At 38.1% G+C, this 24,400-nt stretch overlaps 2 protein-coding genes across 3 annotated transcripts in view; one reads left to right on the top strand and one right to left on the bottom strand.

Moving 5' to 3' along the window:
• PSMD1 (proteasome 26S subunit, non-ATPase 1) overlaps window positions 1-24,400 on the top strand; it is a 62,879-nt gene that overhangs the window by 24,523 nt on the left and 13,956 nt on the right. Inside the window, exons 17-18 of the mRNA XM_079314908.1 lie at window positions 19,239-19,353; window positions 21,268-21,384. Of these exons, the coding sequence (XP_079171034.1) occupies window positions 19,239-19,353; window positions 21,268-21,384 (232 nt within the window). The remainder of the gene's footprint in view (window positions 1-19,238; window positions 19,354-21,267; window positions 21,385-24,400) is intronic.
• Window positions 212-12,373, bottom strand: HTR2B (5-hydroxytryptamine receptor 2B). 2 transcript variants are annotated; one of them, XM_079314911.1, is made up of 4 exons: window positions 12,315-12,373; window positions 10,118-11,946; window positions 3,293-3,493; window positions 212-1,227 (listed from the first exon to the last, which is right to left on the bottom strand). In XM_079314911.1, exons 2-4 carry the CDS (start codon window positions 10,425-10,427, stop codon window positions 347-349), a joined length of 1,392 nt encoding a protein of 463 aa, XP_079171037.1. In that variant the 5' UTR covers window positions 10,428-11,946; window positions 12,315-12,373; the 3' UTR covers window positions 212-346. The 2 variants fall into 2 exon arrangements, with proteins under 2 accessions (XP_079171037.1, XP_079171036.1); XM_079314910.1 differs by having other exon boundaries at window positions 10,118-12,367.

Here is a 24,400-nt window from a genome sequence, read left to right as displayed (position 1 = left end):
ATTAGAGTAGTGTTTGTAAGAAACACTTTTCTTATAAAGAAGTGCTTTGAAGAGACTGAAGGTGATGAGAATTGAAGTCAGATACTTAAACTTATTTATCTTTTATTTATTTCCCTCTTCCTTAGGCTACAGTTCTGCATGAGTCATTTGTCATGGAATGAAGTTGTGGTTGCCACCATGGGGTTGGGGTTAAAGTAGAGGAGACTTTGGAGGAGAGGAATTAATATAAATTTATAAGATATTGCTCGCATAAATAACAGAAAACAGTAGTATTTATACTCTCTTACAGCACAGTTATCTAGAATAATACATACAGTAATGCTGTATGGACATGGCTGCCATTCCACTATACATAGCTGACTTGTTCTTCTGTTTTGTCAACCTCATTCTCGGTGAGCAGCAGCGTATCCAGCAGAATGGCTGATGATGCTTGGATGGGTGAGCTCTTCAGCCTCATTGGGCTCTGGTACATGATGGGGTTAATCCCATTTCTCATCCCATTCATGACAAAGAGCTTGGAATTTTCTGCTACAGAGCTTCTGAAAGAGATCCTGCTGGATCGCTGCCAAAGGGCCTTGATAGGCTTTGTGGTCCGATAGTTGCAAGTGATGTACCTGCTGAAAGCCTCCCTAAATGTTTTGTTGAAGAGCGTATATACAAGGGGGTTCACTCCTGAGGATACATACCCTATCCAAACAAATATCTCCAAAAGCTTTTGAAAAACCTCCTTGTTGCAGGAGTTGCACAGAACTGAGCTGATGTTTGTTATGAAGAATGGGCACCACATCAGCAAGAAAAGAAAAAATACAATCCCCAGAACTTTTGATGCCCTTTGTTCATTGGTTATCGTTTGCATAGACTTCCTTCCAATCGTGGATGTCCTGCAGATAGGCATGTCACTGGACAAAGTCTGGTCCTTTCTGGAGCCATTTAGCATGGCCACCTTTTCTGGTGAGGAGGCAGGTGTTGTGTCACGCTGAAAGACTGTGGACACTGTTGTCCAGGTGAAGCGCTGCGGCGGCTTGTTGATCAAATAGGCCTTTTTGCGCAGCACCTGGATCGTCAGGAAATAAGTGACGATCATGATAGCGAGGGGAACGAAGAAGGAGGCCACTGATCCGTACAGCATGAAGTCATGAAAACGATCAGGTGTCAGGGCACACGTGATGTTTGTAGAGTTGCCGTTTCCATCCTCAATGCCTCTGATAGGGACTGGAATTGCAATGCCTGTAGGAGAAAAAAACAAGTGCTTCAGCAGAGGGTAATCGCTTGCGATCGCTTCACTGAGCCTGAAGCTTCAGGGTGTCTAAAGAAAGGTAATTCCTGAGCTCTGGAGCAGACATAGGGTGATGGACCCAGCATGAAGGGTTGAGAGCACCATGTGGGTAATTGGGCAAACAGTACTTTCTAAGACTTGGCAGGCTGAGCTTTTACAGAGTGCCCTTTCTAAGGAGATTGGGCCTAATTCGTAGTGATTGAGGAAGCAGGATAAAGCAGCCAACTTTTCAAGTGTAAAACACATGAAGTGCTTTGAGTCTGATTATTAGAATTAGTATGGATTTTCCTCTAGTGAAATATGTTTCCATAATGCCATCTTCCCCTTTTTTTTCTCTCTTCTCCAGGGTAACCTTTTCTCTTCTGAAGGGCTGAAGGGCAGTTTTGTAAATACATAAATCTTGTCTTTCCCTCTTCTATTAACCACATCAAGTGACTGGATGCAGACAGCTGATTTTTTTTCACCCTGCTTGACTCTTTCATATATACAAGTAGCTAAATAGTTGCCAGAATTATTCAGTGTGTTTGAGATGGATTTGTTGTTTAAAGTCTCCTGCATATTTAGGAGTGTTTAAATGAGTCTGGCTAGCTCTGTAATTCACCACTCGTTTAAAAAAATGTTAGCAGTCTTGTCTTTTAAATGAATTTTTTATAACCACTAAATTACAGTCAGCACTTCATTTGCCAGCAGTCTGACATTACAAGAAAAACAACAGGTTCCTTGCTGTCTGGTGAAGGTGATTTGTGCTGTTTTCTGATACCACTTAATGAGATATAGGGATTTACTGTATTCCTCTGCTACTCTGCTTACTGAAGTTGGTTTAAAGCAGCAAGAGCAAAATGGGTTACCCTTCAGCAACTTGATCCCTTTCTTAATTAGAAGCACACGTTCAGATACAACAAACATCTAAAATGAAGATTGAACCAAATTAACCTTTGATTTGGAGAACCTGGCTCAGCTGCAGAATAGTTTTATGTTAGATAAAAAGAAATTGAAAAGTACAGCTCTGTTTAATGGCAATAAATCACACATTAAAAGGTCAACTTATGAGTGCCTTGTCATGCTAAGATTTTTTTGTGGGGGGAGGGGGTTGGTGATAGAATAGGTAATAGAATAGCATGTTTTCTTCTATCATCACAGCTCTTCCAGAAATTTTTTCAACTTTCAAATTTGGGATTTGCATCAGCCAAGAAGGTGGATTTACACATTCTCCTATGCATCATTTGCCTTAATAATGCAGAATAATTTTGTTTGGTCTTGCACACAGAGCATACCGTGCAAGACCATACACTAAGGCTGTCTGGAGCAGGAATTAAGTTATTTGAATGAAATGTTTTCACTTCCTTAGCTCATTTAACTGATTCATTTTTTAAGCATTAAAGACAGATGAGGTGCCACATCATCGAGACACTGATATCATAGAAGTTTGTTTGTTGGTATAAACTTCTTCATATAAACTGTTCAGGATTTGGGGTTTTTTTTATTATTTGAGGGGTTTTTTTTAAGATATTAGCCTTTCTCTATACTGTGTTAGCCTTCAGTGTTAGCCTGGATGTTACCAGCCACTCATTTATATCTTTGCTATAAATAAGTAACCGTTTTGTACTTCCTTTATGTGCCACAGAATTTTACCAAAATCTATTCAAGGCTTAAGATTGTGCTTGGGACAAAATATAGCACCATAGGAAAATGAAATCTTGCTTTCCCAGGAGACATCCTATGCATGCAGATATTGTCTTCTGATTTTTGAACTTTTAGGACCATGAAGAAGAGTGATGATTAATACTCTGACTGAATCCTTGGCCCTTCTGGTGAGCCTAATAAGGAGCAGTGGTTCAGGCAGATTCTTAGGATGTAGTTATGCATGATCCAAGAGGTGGCCTTTGGCCAGCCTGAGTGTTATGGTCCTCCAATCAATAGTACTTGGCCAAATTTTCCATTTTCCCTGCATTCCACTTATTGTTTGGGACACGAAAGGCTTGTGCATTCCTCTTCTAGTCTCCAGGTCTCACATACCTATAGAAATGAGCCAAACCACGATGATTTTGATGATTGTTGTAGCCCATGAATTGTACTGGCTGGCCTGGATTGGCTTTTTTATCGCAATGTAGCGGTCCAGGGAGATGGCACAGAGGTGCATGATGGAAGCTGTGGAAAAGAGGACATCAAGGAACAGCCAGATAGGACACAAGGCAGTTGGTAAAGGCCAGGTATTGTCTGAAAGAGAACAAAAAACTCATTAGAATCTAAGCTTTTTGAGAACTTTCAGTGTCATTTTCCTGTGGCATCAGTATCTTTGAAAAGTTCATAGTACTGTGGGAACTGAGCTTTTTCACTGCCTCAGATGGGTTCTGTCTTATATTTTAATTATTTCCTAACTGCCATAGTTGTGGCCATCATATTAATCAGGCTGCTTGTATACTATAAACCTTTCTCTTCTTGTCCTTTTGTGACAAGGACTCTGGATTAAAAAGTTTATTAAAAATAGACCATGACTGTTGGATTCTTGTGAGCCTGCTGCTAAATGATTCTTTTCAGCTGTTTCTGCTTGATAGTCCTGTGATTCAAGGTTATATTAAATGGAGGAGATAATGAGTCATAACTAAAATATTAGTTAGTCATTGTAGAACCACTACTGAATCTTAGGAGTGATATTGAAGAATCTTGTTCCCACATCTTTACATTGAGTTTGCTGTGTCACTTGGCCAGTGACAGTCTCACTAGTGTGCCACTTATGTGACAACGTAGTGCTGTTCTGTCTCACTAATGATTTTATAAAAATTGTACATTTCTGTGCATGTCCTTTTTTTTTTTGTTTCCCCAAGAACCCTGGCTTAGATTTTAAGTCTTGCATCCTGTTTCCTAGAATAGTTACCTGTCCTTAATATTAATCTTTATAACAAACATAGGGTCTGTCAACTGCACTGTGTCCAAGATAAAGGTTTTACAATGTTCATATTTCCAAAAGGCTTGTGTTTTTGAGAGCTGTGTCTCCCCTGTCAATGTCTGCAATACCAAACAAACTTTATTGGAACTCTGATTTTATTTTTTTTTTAACTGGTCTGTTTTCATTCAGAAGTGGCTTCTATTGCAATCTAGTGCCAGCAGTGTTCCATTTGAGATGCACTTTAGTGTTGTATGTCTGTAGGGGTGTTCTGTAGTCCCAGGGAAGAATGCATGAATGAGGAAGATTTTTCTGTTCCTCATGGTAGAAGTTGATCTACTAAATTTATTTTCCTCCCTTATGAAATTCAGCTGTACTCAATCAGTAAGTACAGTAATATTATTGCCAGGGAAATCAGTTCTTTGTTCCATGACGATTAGGGGGGAAAATTACATTTCTAATAAATCAGATTGTTTTTAATTTCTTGGTCAGCATAAATAGACTTGTGTGCTGAGAATACCAAATGAGCTGGACTTCTGTACTGTTCAGTCTTTATCAATGTGGTATCAATATATGACATTGCATTCATTTGAGATTAAAACATTTTTCCTTAATGTGACTGATACATGGAAATGATAACGGTGCTGCTTTGACTTGAATTATAAACTCTAGTGGATGGAAAATTTTATGAAGACAAACATAGCAATTACTTGTCTGCACTCTTACCTATGCTGGGAAACCTGTGTTAAACAAAGAAACAAAGAGAATGGATGGATGGAACGCTGAACTGAACCTCAGCCATCCCCAAAGCAGAGGACTCCAGTGAGGACAATGTAGGCAGTGAGGCAGACAGAAAAAGGCAGTCTGCTTTCAGTTTATTAACCAGAAAATTTTACTATCCACCATAATTATTTCCTAAGATAGATTCTGTAATTGAAATTATGCTTCAAAAAACTTGGTCTGTCAGGCAGGTATGAGAAAGTTGTAATTAGTAAATTATTAAACATTTACTCATCTTTAATTTTCATGCCTAGACTTTTATCTGGCAGTAAGGCACGGTGCATTTCTGAAACAGATTTCCTTTAGAAAGAAAAACCAAAATATATTGTGGCTCATATAGCCAGCTGTAATAAAAAAACAAAACAAAACAAAACGAAACAAAAAAAATCCCCCCCCCAAAAAACCCCCAAAAAACCAACCAAAAAAACCACAGTTAAAAGAAGTAACTGATTTGATGGTCTTGACATGTTTTTCTCACTCCCGAAGACTGACAGCTTCTTTTGACTTTGTGATGAAGGATTAGTTCAGATAAAACATGAACAGAAAGTGTGTTCTACAACTTGAAGAATGGTAGATAGCTGGATTTCAAGTGAGCAGCTAATTCTTCTTTTGAGTAGTACTTGAATGACATTCCCTGGATTATAACTGCTGAGTTCTGGAGAATCCCAGTGTAAAAAGTCTTTCCTTTTTTAGTTAATTTACTGTTTGCAGAAGAAAATACTTTGTAACAAAAGTCCCTTTTGCTTCTTTGAAATAAGATACATTTAAACAGTGATCTGATACAATGCAGTCTTGTACATTTTTGAGTTGCAAGAGGTTTTAGGAGTTGACAACTGCAACTGAACAGGGAAATCTTTCTATTTTCTTTATTTTTGTCTAGTTTTGAACTGGGTGCAGAAGGCAGTAGGTAAAGTAAACTTCAAATGCAGTAATTGATAAGAACTAAAGATTATGGTTATTATTTAAATGAAACAATTATAATGAAACAGATACTTTGAAGTCCAGAACAGTCACACAGTTATCTAGGATTCATTCTGTGGTGTGTTTTGCTATAACTTACTTTAATTTGTAGGTTACACCCACATTAGAAACTATGTGCCCGTTGTTTGAGACAGTGCTCTGGTCTGAGTTCTTGTGCTTTTCTGATCATGGTCTATCACTGTTGGTCTACTCTATTCGTTTAGGAGTAGGGAAAAAATGGAATATTAATTTCCTTTCATGGGTCAGAAAGCATCTCTGACCCTAGAATGTGACGGTGACCTGCTTGGTTGCTGTTCTGCTTTATAATTCAGAACATAAAATGTATATGTCCTGCCAAGTAGTGGTACAAAGCCCTTAGCAGGTCATGCTTAGTTTGGACTGTCCTGATTCTCCTACTATAGATCTTCATTGTGGAAGCAGACCAGAGCATTTACAGGACAGAAATTCTCCACTCCCATGGAGCTAATAGGGATTGGATTTTTAAAATTCTTTTTTAATGCCTTGATTACCTGACAAAGATGCCTGCCTGAAAATTTGTCTGATTTCTCCAACTGTCAGGTGGTGTAAGTTAAAAAGAAATTCCTTCTTCCTACGAACCTTGCCTCAGATTCTCCCAGCACTGGAGCAGTGCTGCTGTTGCAGATTTTGCTTATTTTAAGTCAAAATAAGATTGAATACATGCTTTAAGATTTGTCTTGCACTTTAGGAGAAGAAAATGGGCTTTTACCGCAACTGTCTACTCTTGATTAATCTTTATTTAAGAAAAGCTTTATTTATAGGAAATACCTTGGAAATGTGTAATCCTTAAAACAAAGTACAGTATAGAAGAGCTGCTCTTGCTGTAAGCCAAAATGTTTTCGGAAAGCTTAAGAGAAACATTGCTAGTGTACATGTCTAAGTATGATTGAGAGAAGTCTTTAAATAGACTTGGAAACCATTTGTTCTTCTGCTGTAAGGGCTGCAGAAATGTGTTACCTGTAAAGGGATTTGGTGTTATATAATGATGCTTTTGCTGAGATGGGAATGGATATTTTCAGTCACCAGCTGCTGTAAGCCAAAGCTTCAGTCTTCCCACTGGTTTGTGTCTGTAGCTGCGTGTGGGGCGTTCACCCTCGTGGCAGTACTTGGCTCTGTGGGCTGCCAAGGTCTCCAGGCTGTTCTCTATTTTTTTAAAATTTAATCAAAGTTTTTTTTTTTAATTAGGCTTACTTGCTGATAAACGCTTGTTTTCTTACTTTTCTTTAGATTTGAGATTTTGGAAAGTAGTCCCCAATTAAAGTTTTCTCTGGCAATTTGCACAAGCAAGAAGTGAAAATTTGTTATGGTTCATCATCAGTAATGGGGGAAGATTAAGACTGCTTGCTTGTGATAGATTAAAATAATGGTTTTGCAACCTATGAATGTATTTTAAAAGATGATACATGTGTTGTCTTCAAGTAGCCCATTGCCCACAAAGCTGTGGGCATCAGATTTCTTCCTACTGCAAATGAGAGGGTCTCTCAAGTTTATTTGCTAATTTCACTTCTCAGTGAATTTCAGTAGTTCTGAGTGTTAGAAATTTGTGTAACTGTTTTGAAAGCTAGATTTCAGAGAGTGCAGTTATCTCCTAGTGGGCCCTCCTTGGTTTTTTTTTTAAGAAATGAAAAGAATTTAGCAAGCCATAAAAGCTATGAAATGTTTATGTATTCTGACACTCATGCTCCTAAATTAAAATTGCTGCGTATGTTTGTACCAGCGTACATTTTGGTTGCTCTGCTGAGAAGAAATCATGTGCTGCTCATAGCATTACACCTGCAAGTGAGTTTACAGATTCATTTATTTACTTATTTTTAAAAGGGGCAGCTCTTTATTAAGATGCAGTCCATTCCTGCAAAATTTTTGGTGAATGTTCTATCAGGATGTAGAGCCCATGCCTGTAGCAGATTTTGATTTTTGTCACACCCTGTGACACATTAATTTGTACAGTCAGGATCTTAGTGACCACACTTTAGTTCACACCTTTTCCTTCAAATCTTCTCTACATAATTAGATATCAATCCCAAATCGGAAGCATAATATTTGTACTCTGTATCTAGAAGCTGCATCCAGCTCTTTCATTATTGAGGAAACATTCCTGTGTGCAGGTGCCAGGAGGCTGGGTTTAGTTTGCTGTCTGGCTGTCAATGACTATTCTTTGTTCAAGTAGTTATCTGGCTAATGTAGCTTCAAGATTTAGACTTGTTATGTATTTAATGCCTGTTCTGTCTTCATTCCAGTAACTCCTCATGTTTTACTCATGCTTTGAACTTCTGTAAACACCTCAGTGTCTTCTCCCAGTTGGTGAAGAGGCAAAGCAGTTTTTCTGGTTGCCTGCCAAAGAGAGACTTGTGTGCAAGAAATTTCAGTTTTAACCACTGTTGTGTGGAAGGCGGGTTGTGGTCTTAATTAATTATAAGTGATTTTACTACTTTCTGGTAAATTTCCTGCACCATGAAAGACTTTTCTGTTTGACTTTTGAATTAAGATTCCTAGCATGCTTTAAACTGTTGTAACCAGGGTTTAGCAGTGGATTAATTGAAAGATTAAGGAGCAGTAGAGTCCTTATGAAGTTACAAAGGAAATATTCGTTAGTCTAGCAAAATAAAAATAATAATTTTAAAAAAATCCAGAACAGGAAAACTCCACCACTGCCAAAAACCTACGCCACAAAATCCAGAAATATCCTTCCCTTTATATTGATTGCTAGTCAATACTAGTATTTTTTATGGCTAGTAGCTTTATTGTTGGTAGTATTGAGACCTTTGGCAGGCACTAAGCAGTTACAGCATCCATGTGTAGGTGTGGAGATGCTATCTGCTTCTTGCCTCCCCCACATGTGCACATACGTGACATAACAATGTTTTCTGTAAGTGGCTGGATTTTTAAGTTAGAAATCACCGTCTCAGTTATGTACATTCAGTTTTCTTTTTAGAATCTCTTGCTTAAAAAAAAATCCTTTTTCTATGGTCTCAACGCTGAATTCTGACCTCTCGCTCACACTTCTGTTTAGGGAGAAGTCTGTAACACACAGAAATTCTGAAGTCATTTAATGAATAAACACATTTGTTGATAAAGTAATACCAGTTTTCTGTAGCAAACAGAAGCTACTGATGGCCTTTCTGAAATAAAGTTTATTATTGTGTTTGCTTGTTGCTCAGGCAACTCTTAGAGTCTAGCCTAGGAAAAATGAACTCCTACAGCCTTTTTTAGGACCCATTGTACCTTAAAGGTAATTATATAAATCTTCAAGTCTACTGAAAAACCTGTCTCATTGATTTTTTTTTTACCATTTATGATATGAAAACAAAGAATTTAAAATGTATTTTTAAAGAAGATTTAGCAGCAAAAGAGAGACTTTCCCATGGAGTTGCCTCTAATTAGTTGTCAGAAGCAGTATCTGAAATAAAGCTGGGCGTGAGAGGCTGTGGAAAAATCATGCTTGTTCTGTAAGGACTAACGAGAAAGAAAATGTCACATCCAATGTTTGTTCATGTAAAAAAGACCTATTTTATTTCATATGAAGGAGACTAAATGACAAATACGTATGTCAAACATTAGGTACATGGATTGAGGCTTCCTTGGCTTGACAGACTGTTTAATTGTGATGTCTTATGAACCTGTGGCTTTCCCCAGGGTGAGAGAAAATCAGTTTTTCTGAAACTGGTACTGGTAAAGTTTGTTGTCATTGATAATGCCAGGGGCCAGCTCTGACTGACCATGTAAATATATGACTGCTCATGGAGTTGATACTCAGGCAATTAGATGCATTACTCACATAAAAACCTGTTCAGTGTACTGAACAGATACCTAGCCTTGATTTCAAGTTTTTTAAGAGAATACTCCCTGCAATTAGTTTAATATAATAAAACAAATACCAACATTGTAATGATGTTGTTAAAAATTATATTACACTGTACAAAATGTAATTGCCTGTGCTTCAGCTCCTGTTTGAATATCTTCAAGTCTTGGATGATTTTTGAAAGAATATCCAGATATTTGTACTTCCCATAAAGACATTAGGCTGTATTAAGGTGAGAGGGAGAGAAGATTTAGCAGCCCTTATCCAAGTGATTTTTAAAACTGTAATGCTGGAAAGCGAACAACTTTTCTGTTTAAATTGGACCTCCCAAAATTGTACCCCATATACAAACCTGATGAAACAAACATGCTGCACTTACCAAACAATATTATGAGAAGGGCAATTGGCATCACAAACAGACCCACGAGCAAATCTGCCACTGCCAAGGACGTCAGAAAGTAGTTGGTAGCATATTGCAACTTTTTCTCCAGGGACACTGCCAGAATGACCAGTATGTTCCCCCCAATGGTGGGGATTATCACCAGGAGGATCAGCAATGCTGCCCAGTGCACTTGATTTCCTTGCTCCTCGCTTGGGTAGTCCTGCTTGGATGCTCCTGTTACTGAGAGAGGTGACAAAGATCCACTGCCAGCTCCAGATCTGTTGAAGGGCTGTAAAGGATGGGACATTTTTGTGTGCAAGGGAATGTCTTCAGAAGCTGTATTTTGGGCAGAAGTTCCGTATGGTGTAAGAGTTCTCTGTTCCTCTGTGGTCCAGGATGGTCCTGAAGAAAGGCCAGCATGGTCAGTATAGTGAACTGGTCATCTGCTATTTTGAGATACTATAACCATGTCTGAGCTGGTATCCAACTTTTTTATTCTGTGCCTTGCTGGGCACAAAAGAGTTTTAAAAATGAAAGTCCTGTCTTGTGTCCATCTCTGTCAGGGTTCTGGTCTCCCCTTTATAGCGATGTTCAGATTTCAGAAGATTATAAGGAAAAAAATCAGTAGCTGTCAAAAGCAAGCCGTGCGTTAGCTTCCTTTTTTTTTTTTTTTCCCTGCAGCAGTAAAGAGTGATAGATGAATCTGAATGTGAAACTATTCCCTTTAGGTGCAGTCTATGTAGATTTGCTCCTTCTGAGTACAAACTGATGCAGAGGCAGATGCTCGAGTTGTGTGTGTGCAACTCCTCCTCTCCCGGGTGTCTAGTCTCCAGCAGCATGTGCGTAGGCAGACAGCAGTTCCCATATTTCCCCTTATTAAGAATCCTATTTCTCCTAAGAGGGTAACCCCAAAAATATCTTCAGAAATTATGTATGAGGTTTCCGTTTTAATCTCAGCTCTTCCTAATTTATCAGGTGAGGGTCAGGAAGCTGCAGACAATAAAACACTGCTGACAGTCTCAAGGGGACCGTAGAGATTTATCGAACTGAGACATCTAAATTTACCCATTACTTGAAGGAGTGGGGGTGAATAAAATGCTTGTTATTGTAATCTGAACAAGGCTTTTATTAAGTACAGCCGGTTCTCTCCGTGTCTTTCTTTCTCTGTCTCTGTCAACTCTGCTAAAGACTTAAGGCTTACATTTCCCCCTTCAAACAGAGACCCAAACAGCTGTCCTGGCATTAAGCTGAGCAAATACTCAGTGCCTGAGAAGATTTGATGTGTTGCAGTTTTCAGGTGAAGAAAGCCTTACCTCTTTCTCTTGCATTTTAGTAGAGTTCACTTTGCATCCAGCAAGATCCTTTATAATTTTCTTTTTCATCGTATGGTGAAAGTTGAAATTTTTCACTACTTTCTGAAAAACAAGTTGTTAATTTGCTTCTGGCTTTTATAATATTTCTGAAGCTTGTCTCTTCGTGTGCTTTTTTTAAGCACATTTCTTCTATTGTGAAGATTAAGAATTTCTATTTTGGGAAAACTGTTTTTCTTCTTATCCAGGTATTTTCTCCAACTCTGAAATAGTGGAGAAGAATAATTCTTACCATATGTAAAAAGGACAGAAATAAGGTTGTATTCTCTTTTGCTGTCCTTTAAGTTCCATTCTCTTTTGATTCTACTTAGGTAATCAGCACAATCTGTGCGCAGTTCTCTTTGTTCATAAGCAAAGCTTGCAGTTTGCTGCTCCCCTTGTTCGTTGATTGACTCCTTCCAGTGTATCCAGCTCCAGTGTTTGAAAAGCTGGGAAGTCAGTGGGTGGGGGGTTTGGCTGGAAATGAGACAGAGAGGGTTAACTGATTCACTGCTCCAGCAGTATAATGTGTGCTCCTGTAGCTGTACCAGGATGTGCAGGTCCTGGAAATGACCCTTCACACTCAACACTCTGTCTCTGTGCACCCCAGCGTGTCTGTCTGTCTGTCTGCTGCTCACTTTCTGGGCTTTCTCACTCACTTGCTTTCTGGACTGAAGCACAGTTAACCCTAAAAAGTTCTGCAGCCCTGTAAACACTCCAGGTTTTTTCTTGCCTAACTTTATAAAAGTATTGTCTGGCATACTTATTTTAAGTGTGTGCACTGTCACTTTAAAACTTTCCTTCTGCAGCTGCTTTTTATTATCCTGAGTGTTCTGTTTTGTTACCTTCCAGCTTTCAGTCAGATGTGTGCATAGCCTCAGCGTCATCTTATAGTTCTGCATTTAAATGGAAATAGAGTTCACTTCCAAGGACATTAGCTGCAAAATTGTGTAATAAGTCCTTGAGTAAAGGCCAGAAGAGACCATGAGATCATGGTCTGACCCTCTGTATGACACCAGCTATTACATTCCATGAATTGCTAGTGCTCACCAACCTTGAGCTGGAAATCAGGTCCTCAATGAGCTGTGCATCCAATTTATATTTCTTTTAAAAAGATAAAAATTCTATCTCTAGAATTCAGGTAATGTGGGACCAAAGAGAAAAGGTTGCTGTCAAAAATAACAGAAATACTAAAGTGTATTCAGATCATACAATAGAATTTTCAGTTTTCACTTGTTCCTTATTTTTCTGTTTAAAGGAAAACTGTCAGTGACATTCCATGTTGTATTCATTTACAATTGAGTGTTGATTTCTTTAATCATCAGAAAAGTATATATTACAAAAATAAAGATTAGTCCAGCTATGTTTCCTTACCTAGCCACCTCCCTATTGTCACCACTTATAGTACTGAGAGAGCAGAGCATATGAAAACATAAAAAAAGTGGAAATTGAGACAGGACAATACCTTATTTGGCTAATGGGCATTTGGATTTAGTTTTTTTTAAGCTCTACTATGTCTAATCAACTTCTGGTTTATATTTTATAAATCTTGAAGGATATCCTGCCATTAATCTAGCCGTACTTGAAGTTTTTACTGCAGATTGTTCTGATGAAAGCTAATGAATACATTTATATCTAATTGAAAAGGAAATTATTTTTTAAAATACAGATAAAACCAATTATCTTAGGAACTTGCAGAAGATGATACAAGTTTAGTGGTATTGTTGGCTTGCAAGCATTTTTACCTCTTTGGTGCATTGTTTAATTTCAGAGAGATGAAAAACATACTTGCCCTTTGTGATGTTTTCTGTACTTTACCAGGTTTGAATCATTTAAGAAACACATCCTCCTCTATATCTATTACACACCTGCAGCAGGTTCTTCACTGTATCTTCTGGCCAGGCTTTTTGTCCAGGCCACTATCCAGCTCTTCTCCTGTGTTAACCTCTTCTCCTTAAATCTTGCTAGACCCCACTCCTGGTCTATTGTAAATGGAATATTTGAACCATACATAGATATTGTTTTTATTTTCCATCCCTTGCTGTTACTTCTGTTTTCAAATTGCCAGTGCTATTTTATAGAGCAATGTCTCCATCAATATGAGCTGTCTCTGATGAGTGCTATTCAGTCAGTACATATCCCTCAAGTTCACTTGCTGTGCTGTATATGAGATAGTTGCAAGAAATTCCTGATTTGGGAATAGCTGGGATCATTTTTGTCCAGAGAGAGAGATGGGATGTTTAGTCTACATGGAATATATCAGTTTGTTGCATTTTTCTCTGCAGGTTTTCTGTTTTCTAGATATTTCCCTTTCTGTTGCACATCCCCTCCTTCAGAAATGTCTGCAAACTGTGCAGTTAATATCTTCATTTCTCCTTTGTTAACTCATTCATGGATTAAATGAAACTTCTGTTAAGCTTTTTTTTTTTTTTTTTTTTTTTTTTTAATTGCCACTGCACCACTAAAACAACTTGTGGAAATAGTTCTGTATAAAATGATCAATTCATAACCAATAGTTTAAAAAAGTTATAAATATTTACAATCTTTTGAAATATGACTGGGGACACTTAATGAGGAATTTAGAAGATATATTTGACGTTGTTCTTCAATTCTCTGATGTTTCATTTTTCAGTGAGCTGTATAGTACTTAAATATTTAGCTAAAAAATAAGTGTATGTTAGTGATACTTCAGATGCTTCCATTTTTAGTCTCAATCGTGAGACCAGTGTGATGGGGTTTTTTCAGTATTCTGTCTATTTACTTACTGATGCTACCATATATATTTTTATATATATATGTGGAGTTTCATGTTTAAAATTTCCTGAAATATAAAGAAAAATTGCAGTAATGCATTTACCTTGAAGATGTGCAACTTAGAGGATTGGAGATAAACTGCTCAAAGGATGTGGTTCTAACTGGTCTGATCTAAGACACTTGAAGTGAAATGTGTTCCAAGATATGGTAATCTAAGTTTTTAGTTTATCTTGTTGCATGCCTCGTGGGGAAAAAAGATTTCAGTGGATTGTTAAGAGCCAATGTAGCTGTGATCCTCAACTTTCAGTAGCCAATAAGGCTCTTACAGGCAAAGCCTACTCAGAACTATGATATCTGCAGATGTTGCAATTGTAGACTTTCAGAAAATAAAAGCCACTTGAGGTCAACACCATGGACAGAAAGGGAATCTGACCACCTTCTGTGTCCAGCTGACCTGGGTGGGATTTTTTCATGTTAGTCTGTGTGAACAATCAACATCGCAGTTTTCATTCTGTTAATTTTTACACTGGAGGCCTAAGAAAAGTTTTCTTTCATTTCTTTGGAAGTAATGAAGAATTCAAAATTATTTTTGGTTTCTAGGCTACTTACAAGCTAAGTATCAGCTTTTTAGAGACAATATAACATTTATATATACATATATATATATGTCCTTATATATATATCCAAGAAATAACAGCCCCAGAAAGGAGCTCAGAGTTGAGGGAGGCTACAGGAGTTGGGTGGGAGTCAGGCAACTCCTCTGTGTTTTCCCTGATTCTAGTTTCTGTGAAGATTCAAAATCCCATAGTGTAGGCTTTTTGTTTCTTGCAGTGGTTTCAAGAGCAACCAGTTGGTGAATAAAACTAATAAAATGCCAGCTGTTATGTTTTGCTGAGAATCTCTTATTGCTGTCTTGGTGCATCTTTATTTTTCTTTATGATTTTGTTTGATTTCTGAAACAAACCAAACTGGATCTTGGAGGAAGTCCTTCATCTGCAGCCCATTTATCACAACAGTAAAACTTATTCTGATGTAAGAGTGGAAACAAAGCTGTAACTGACTGCACTGTTGAAGTCCCATGAAAGAAACTTCTTGAGATTTTTGGCTTCTTTATTCATTTAGTTTCCTGGTAACAGAGCAAAGCTGAAGCTAGTTATGATGTTGGGTTTTTTTGTGTACAGGTCTGGGTTCACTGACGTCTGTGGTTTCATGGCTTATGTAGGAGCAGCTGAGCAATTTTCAGATGAAAATGAAGGAAATAATTGGGCCATTTTTTTGTCATCGTTTTGCTGTTGTAGTAAAGTGTAATTGCAAAAGCAAACTGCTTGAGTAAAACCAGTGTTAGGAAAAAAGGAAGGAACCAGTGCATTAAAGATAATTTGGTTTTTAAAAATAGACATTGCCTATCTTTCTAAGATACACAGCCCAGTTTAGAGGCATGCCTTAGGCTTTAATGTAGGAATTTTAAGATGAAATTACTGGACTGTGTTATGGGAAGGTCATGCTAGAGGACTATGATACTTTGCTTCTGTCCTCAAAATATATTAAATCTACTCCAGCCTTAGAATTTTTACTGTGACTTTCAAGAGGGAGGAAAAATTTGTGTCTGGAGATAAAACTTCTGCCCACTGAATCTCCAAATGTTATTCTGGTATTTCATGAGATGTTATTTTCTGTGTTTAACTTGCAGTAATGACAGATATCTGTATTAGGACTGAGTAGGAGTAGCGTGTTGCTGAGTGTGAGTTGTGACAAACCATTTCTCTTTTTTAGTAGCGTTATTAAGATTTCTCACACTCTTCATTATTTCTCTCCATCTCCCACCAGAGGTTTCTACTCTGTAACCACATTGATTCAGCCATCAGCAGTCAACAGAGTGGTGAAGGTCTCCAGCAGGGAGCCAGAAGGGTGGACTTGGTTTGGGAGCCTGTGTAGAGCTTGGTACCAGTGAAGCAGAAACTTCCTCCATCAGCAGGACTGTCCCTCTGGATTGTGCTGCATGTCACATCAGCAGCTCCAGGGGCTGCACTCAGTGAAGGGCCAGGGGAAGGAGAACATGAACATGGTCATGTTTTAAACATAGTCCCCTACTGGATTACCAGATGGAAGTAATACCATGGGAGCACAACTGCAGCCTGACTGCTTATGAGGGCTTTTTAACTTTTCTTTTGATCACTTGACAGAATTGTTTTGGGTTTTATAAATTTTATGAAGCGTGGGTTTGGGTTTATATGGGCTGACCTTTGGCAACACTGTAGGACTTTGTGAAACATCTTGGCAATAAAGGAACCAGCAAATGTTACTGCTTAAGCATTGGTGCCAACAGTGCTCTTGTGCACTGAGGTCCTGTTCCTCTGATACACACTTCTGCAAGACTCTTTCAAACTTTTTGGTCTGCCTTCTAGATCTCTGTTAAGTGAGAAGATATTTTTTTAAAGATTAAGATTTTGAGAAAACTGAGGAAAGTAATGGGACCCATTAAGTTGCTGCAACTCCCAAAGTAGATTTATGGAAGGCTCTTGTCAAAATGTTTGACTATTTTATGGATAGATTTGAGATAAAAGTATTTCAAATAATGGCCACAAATAATTTAAATCTAAAAAGAATCAAAAATCAACCAGTGTACATTGATATAATAAAAACTGTATTAGAACTCCTGAGCCTGCAGATGCAAATATGTGTCCAAGTTAATGATTCTATAAAATCCTGCTTTCTGAACAGGAATTTAATGATTGATGCTTCAGAGTGCATAATCACATCTTTGCCAGAAAGTGTTTTTCTCTTCTTTGGCTCACAATCTGCCTATTTAATATTATCTGAAGTAAAGCAAACACAAAGGTGTTAAGGGTCTTTGTGCAAGAGCTGAAGTCTTATGTGCAGCTGAATGCTTGGCCTCATTTGTTACAGGATTTGTGTCTCCTGGTCCCCACATTAGCTCATTTTTAAAAAAACATTGTCAGCATCTGAGCTGTTATTTGAGGAAGAGACTGATAGGTAGTTTTAATTGTGTCTTTTAGTTTGTTGTCTTGACTCATAGGGCATGACACAATTGTTCTGTTGCCCAGCTTTTCTCCCTTTCTTATCACTTGTCATCGTGGCTGCATCTTAGAGGCAGCAATTTCCAGTAGCTTTGTGTTTCCTTCTCTATTGTGGATTGTTGGGTGTTATTTTGCTGCTGTTGAGGGTGGGGAGGGTTGTAAGGTGGGATTCTTTCCCCCTGTGGATGCTTTGGGAAGACTCAGATGGAAGTGGTGGGTGCTTGCTGCCATTACTGCTGAGGCACTGTGTAGCCTCTGAAGCCTGGGTGCCTTCAGCAGTTCTGGAGGAGGACTGGAGTCTTTGTGGGGGTGCTGCCTGTCTGTGATCAGCTGGAGTAGAAGAGAGGAGTGCCAAGAGGAGTTCAGGATTAGTTGTCAGAGGAGACCGTGGGAAAGGGTTGAAACAGGAATAGCTACAGTAGAAATTAATTGATTATGTGTGTAGAGAATAACTGAAGTATGAGTGTGTCATTATATGAACATGTCTTCTGTCCCCTGTCACAATGAAAAAAGAGAATGACTTGATTATTGCTTAAAGCCTTTTTCATTATTTTTTTCTATGATTCAGCTGTAGATTTAAATAAAACCCATGCGGGAATATATTCTACAGTGGTTTTTCTATCTCTTGAGTTATTGATGCCTTGACAGACAATGATTTTACATGATGCTCTAATTCCTGTGTACAAATAGTTGCTGCTGCCACCCTCCAACATCCATCTTTCAGTGTAGCAAATGTAAGAAAGAAAGCTAAAACTAAGATGCTCTTTGCATCTTCCTAGGTACATTTTAGTCTGAAATTAGTTTATAGCAGAGGTAAATGGCTTGCAAGACTGCTTACAGGATTGTGAATGTGACAATTAAAATGTTAGTCTGGGCTGCAAGACAGTGAGATGGCATGAAGAGCCAGATGATGTTCACTCTATAAACAGATATAATGAAATTGCTTACAATTTATAGTTTTATATCTTTCTTCTTCATGAGCATGTACTTACCAACTGCATTCCTGCACTGCTCTTGTGTTCATCATGCTGTAAGACTCAATATGCTGAAATGGGCAGTATTTGATATCATGGAGTGGTTTGTGTGGCATCAGAATTAAAGGAGGGATAAATATGACCATGAAGACAGGAAGGAAATCAATACAGTAACACCTGTGAGTTCAGAAATACTCAGTGTTTCCAAAGCTGTTTGCATTAGCAACATATGCTTCTGACTGTAAGAAATTAAGGCTCTTTCATCTTCCAACCCTGGGCTGGAAGTTTTGTTGCTGTAGTGAGCAGCAGGATACTGGTTCCCAGCTGGTGAGGTATAGACCATTTATACTCATTTCAGATCTCTTAAAATACAGCAGTAGTCCCAGCATGACACTATAAGTAGTAGTAGCATCAGTAGATATTTGTCATAAACTGATTGGAAGTGTGTCTTGTATCAGCATTTCCTCGTGTGCTGTGATTTGCAGGAGTAGGTGGGGGTGAGGAGGAGTTGGCAAAAGCTGTGATTGCCAAAGGGAGTTTAGGACCCACCAACCTTGAAGGTTGATTGAATACTGGAGGTGAGTTTTGTGTCTACTGATGAAAAATTTAGTACGGTATGTCTTATGGAGGGTAAACCTCTGCTAGTGGAAAGCTTGTCAAAAAGGCATGATTTCTGGAGATAAAGATCTCAGCCTCAATAGATATATCATTCTACTGGGTGATCTTCTAAAAGCAGAAAATAAGCACTAAGGAAGACATCAGTAGTGGGAACTGTGTGTGATTGCAGGCAGTGTTAGGGAAGTTTATTAATTCATTTATTAATTTGTTCTCTTAGCCCATTTGTTCCTCCCTTCTGGTTAAATTTTGAAACCCATAAAAAACATACGGTGTGGAAGAACAATTTTCCTGTATGAACAGAGTGAAGTCACCATATTTTGAAGCACAATACCATATTTTGAAGAATACTACTAATAAACTATATTCTTTTTTTGCCTTTCTCTAGGACTCCAGAGCAGTGTCCGAGCGTGGTTTCTTTGCTCTCAGAGAGCTACAATCCCCACGTGCGTTATGGGGCTGCCATGGCTTTGGGGATCTGCTGTGCAGGCACTGGAAACAAGGTGAGGGCCACAAAGAAGCATCTGTGGCCAAGACTTTTCCTGCTCCCTCCTGCCACAGACACATTTGTGTGCAAACATGACACATGCAGATGGATTTCTCACACATGTACACTATCAGCCAGCTGGAGTGCAGCATTGCTTTAAATTCTTTAACTTTTCTGGGCGTAGAGTTTCTTTTCCTGCTTGTACAGAACAGATAAATTAGAATGTTTTTATACATTGCTGCCACATTCTTGGAATTTAGTCTTCAAAACTTTTCTTAGAGTTTTCTTGCTGTCAAGCTGCCACTGAACTTTAAATGTACATTCAGTACTCTAAAATCAGTACTCCTTTGCCCTTGAAATGCCAGTGACAGGAAAGCAGCAGGTGTTTTGCTTAATTTCTAGCTCTTTTCATCTTTCCTGTGATACATGATTCATGGAAGATCCATGTAGTAAAGTCGAGTGCAATGAAATTTCATCAAATTTATTGTAGTTTCAGGAGTGTAATTAACAACCAGTACATTTTATTCTCACTTTCTGTGTATCAGTGAAGGTTAATTCTCATGAATGGTAACAGACCTTTAATAGTAGGATTCCTGCTTCTGCTGTGGTAAGAGAGCACTCACTGGAACAAAGCAGCAAGTAAACTTGGGAATAAGCTCCCTGTGCTTCTCCTATATGTGTATAATAATCTGTAGTACTACAGAATTGCAGTTTCAGAACAGGTGTGCAGAAAAAGTAAAATGTCATGCTTCTGAGTCTTTGACAAATCTCTTGCTTATCTGTCTCATCTCTTCCTGTATTAAACACTTGGTCTGTGGCTCTTGCGTGAGCGCTCCCAAGTGTCACTTGTGCTGCCAAAAGCACAGAATGCTGACGTGCACTGCCTGCCATCTTTAGTAGCTAAAGCATGCAGATTCAAAAGCAAATCTGAGAGTCCTATTTTTATCCAGGTCGCTTTATTCTCAAGTGGAAGGTGGAATCAAGGAGTTAGTTATTTTTAACCTGCTGCATCTGACAAGTTAATTTAAGTGGAAATGCTTTTAGTCGCAAGAATGAGTCTTGTTTTATTTCCAGATACATTGTGTGATGACCTAAACCATCTGATTACACAGAGACATGTCTTCCAGAGCTTCTATTAGTAGGTTTTGGAGGCCCAAATAGATTCAATTTTGGAGATCAAAAAGTTCAGCTTTTTGTCATAGTGGGTGTTTCATCCATGGTACTGAATGCTTGCCAAAGAATGAATGAGTCACCTTCAGGTGAAGAAGCACAGCCCCCAACATAGCTCATATGGCAAAAACAGTCTTAGTGAAGGCATGATGTTATTTTAGAAGTGGTTCTTTGAAATAATGTTCTGTATAAAATGAACTTGTTTTTAAAAGCCTTACCCTAATGGAAGTAACACCAAGAGGGGTATGAACTGGGAGGCTATTGCACTCTGCACTCAGCTGCATTTGCTCATGACCTTTTAAGTATGGACAGAAGGGCACTCTGAACAAGAGATTACTTAAATGATGCTAAATTCTCCATGCCAAGAATTGGAATCTAATATGATGAACTCATCTGTTGCTTATACCTGTTGTTTACTGTTGTCCTGTGTCTGCAGGTAGATCTTGTTCGTTCCATCCGTCCATCCATCCATCCATCCATCCATCCATCCATCCATCCATCCATCCATCCATCCATCCATCCCTCCATCCCTCCATCCATCCATCCATCACATATTTTTCCTGGTTTTTTTCCCCACAATTTTTAGATTGAAATCTACAGAAATACAGATTTCTGTTTCATTTGCCAAGAACAGGCAAAACATGTTTTAAAGTATATCTGATAGCATCAATCTGATAACCTTTCATTGGAGAATTGAATCCTGGCATACTAAAAATAGTAGTATTTACTCTATGACTCTGTATTTCTTCATTTCTTTCAGGAAGCAATCAATTTGCTTGAGCCAATGACAAATGATCCCGTGAACTACGTGCGTCAAGGAGCTCTCATTGCATCTGCCCTTATCATGATCCAGCAGACTGAGATCACCTGCCCAAAGGTACTGTGTCATACCTCACATGCCTCTTAGGTGGGAAGTTGTTTTGGATGCCAAATCTTTAGTGCTTGGCTCTGCATGCAAAGATTGGCAAGGGACCATACATGTCTTGTAAAGAGCCAGAGCTGAATGTACAGTGGGAAGCTTGGATCAGAGCATATGCTCTGAATGATGGGAGCATGCCTGATGGGTGGCAGCATTCTAACCCTGGGCACTACAAGAATAAATGCTCTTCCTTAAAAGGTCTCAAAGCATCTTGTAATGATAGGAAAATTACTCTAAAGACATTGGTTTTGATGATAGTAAGCTTAGTTTTTGATGTGGCCACCATGCAGAGAGCTTCTGTTAGAACAATGTTTCATTTGTAGTTAGTCTTATATTTTTCAGGTGAAACAACTTCTAACTGTTAGAACTGGCTTAGTGAGTTTATGATAAATAGTCCATATTTTAATGGAGTTTTCTGCTTGTAAGGCCAAAAGGGTAGCATATGCTGTGTGTAGCTTTTAAAAGTAGGTTCCCTGTAAGTGTGTGACAGATGATGATATGCAAACATTTGTACAGACTAAAAGTCCACATGAGGAGAAGCTCTGAGGTACCACATTTCACCTGCTCTGGTGTGTGCTCAGGCAGAACAGTAGCTGGTACTTTGCTACTCATCTGCTGCATAATGGTTGCTTTTATTGATGTCATTTTAGAAATTGAGCTAGGATAAAAACAGACACTTTTTTTTACTGCATTTGGATGAGAAGAAGAAAAAAAGCCTCTGTCCAGTGGAAAATTTTACTTGGAAAAGTCAGAGAAGAAAATCTACAGATGCAGGTGTTTGGGTATTTCTAAGTCAGGGAACATGAAAATTTGCTGGCAGACAGTTTGTTCCTTTGAATTATTTAAAAAAAAAAGAAAGAAAGAAAAATGTTAGTTTTCACAGAGAAGAATCTGGGAATGTTGTTTATATTATCAGAATTGTAGTTCAAGTGAATAAGCCAAGAATAGTAGTTCACTTGAATAAACCAGTGGAGAATACTAGACTTCTGTTAGAGCCCCTTTGTCTTTGGAGACAAAGTTTCAGTAATGTGAAGATGAATTATATCTCTGGAAAAAAAAATAATTTGCTTTATTGTTTGTTCCTTGGTCAGGTGATTGGAGTGCTAGGCCTCAGAATAGGAGATCAGGTTTAATCATTCTTTGTTTCTCTAATACTGGACAAATTGTATATCTCTCCTGTGCCTCAGTTTCTCACCTGAAAGAATTAAGGATGATACTTTTATATATGAAAGGATATTATGAGAATTAATTTATTTTCCTTTGCAAAGTATCCTAATCCTTTTGGGATGGGAATTGCAGTCTGCTCTGAATCAGTCAGCCATCCTAAAACATGGATCACCTGCTGAGTCTGCCTGTTGGAGTTTCTGGCTTTTTGAGATGATCGGTGAAAGAAATACTCTGTTTGTCCTAAAGAAAATTATGGGCATAAAAATAGCCAGTGAAAACACAAATCATTTGAGATCTGTAAAAAGGCAGATCTCTTTTCCCTAAGAGGCCTGGAAACCTGGGCTTCCAAGTCATGTGTGATACCACTGCTTGATAAAAGGGTGGTTAAAATAATTGGCCAGCAAATACAGGATGAGATGTATAGTTTGGGAGTGAGTGCCTTGTTCAAAAATGGGGCCAGAAACTGAAACAGCTTGATGCCAAATTGTTAGCTGATATAGATACAGAAGGCAATTCATTGTCTAGTCATAGAAGCACTACAGATAGTAAAAAGCAATCAGAAACAAAATTCCAGATTTCAAAATAATAAATGATACCTGACGTACTGTGCCTATTCAGAAACAAAACACAGAATATACAAATTTTGCTTTTTATAAATATCCCAAAAGTTGGTTATTACCATTATTGTTTCTTGCTCAAAAGTAAATTAAATATTTTGAGGGATATGCTTCGAATTAAGTTATTTATTATCCATGGGAAACTTTTTTTGGAGCTCTCTGCCAGTCTGAGAAAAGTACTCAACTCTGATGTGAAAGGGTGGAGTTCAGAAAAGGAGTTGTTTTTGGACTGCCAGGACATATTTTGATCTGATTAGATTCCTGAGTGACATGCTGGACACTGTGTGCCAAGGGTCTGACTTGATGCATATTTGCATTGCTGAATAAGCACCTAGGAAGAGGAATGTGATGAGTTTTGTATCCCACAAGCTGTATGGTCTTGAAGGGGTTACAGAGAAGCTAAATTTTATATATCATCATCTCTGCTTCTGAATACTTGGTGATTTGCATGTGAGAGATGATGATTTTTACAAAGACTGTGTCATAGAGCCTGGCTAGTTTCCTGTCATTGCTGCTCAGTTTTGTCTCTTCTGGGATTTTATATATTTTTCTAGTTAACTTATTATTAGTCAGCTTTGGGTTAGAAATACTTTCAATTCTCTGCTGATCATTTGGGGTGAAGATGGTAGCAAACAATCTTCCCTAAATAGTTCAGGGTTTTTTTGGGAAAAAAATGCTGTCAGAGTTTTGAGAGCTGAGCATTGCAATGCTGAAATGCCCAGGAATAAACAGATTTAAGAATCAAAGTATTTTGGTTTAAAAAAAGCCATTTTTATTGTGAGAAAAGGGCAGATGTATGCCTTTGAATTAACTTCATTGTGATCTTCCCTTTGTGTTCATCCTCCTCTTTGCTGTGCTCAATCTTTGTTTAAATGAATAATTCAAAGAATTTGAATTCAAATAATGATTTTTAATAAAGGACTTTGAAATAAAAAAATTGTAATTACATTAATTCCTTGAACTTGCAAGTTGCTTAAGGGTCAGAAAGGGACAGCAGGTGTTGAGTAAAGGTGGTTTGGTCTCTTTGGAGTTGAAACAATTCCTCCATATGCAACCAACATGATTTTTAGCGACCTCTGTTGATAGATTTAAGAACCATATTGGTTCTGGATATAAAATATTAACAAGTTTATTTTGTGAAATGGAATCCTAAATTACAGATGTGATGAGGTCATCATAACAGAAATCAA

This window comes from Erithacus rubecula (genome assembly GCF_903797595.1).
Source record: "Erithacus rubecula genome assembly, chromosome: 11".
Classification (NCBI taxonomy): domain Eukaryota; kingdom Metazoa; phylum Chordata; class Aves; order Passeriformes; family Muscicapidae; genus Erithacus; species Erithacus rubecula.
The sequence above is the reverse complement of the archived record's forward strand: the minus strand, read 5'-3'. Positions and strand labels throughout refer to the sequence as shown.

Bases quoted from the DNA above. Each gene is read 5' to 3' on its own strand.
- HTR2B (XM_079314911.1), bottom strand. From the start codon at position 10,427: ATGTCCCATCCTTTACAGCCCTTCAACAGATCTGGAGCTGGCAGTGGA. The intron at 3,494-10,117 runs GTAAGTGCAGCA...GTTCTCTTTCAG, and splicing joins CCTTCTCATAATATTGTTTG to ACAATACCTGGCCTTTACCA. The intron at 1,228-3,292 runs GTATGTGAGACC...TTTCTCCTACAG, and splicing joins GGTTTGGCTCATTTCTATAG to GCATTGCAATTCCAGTCCCT.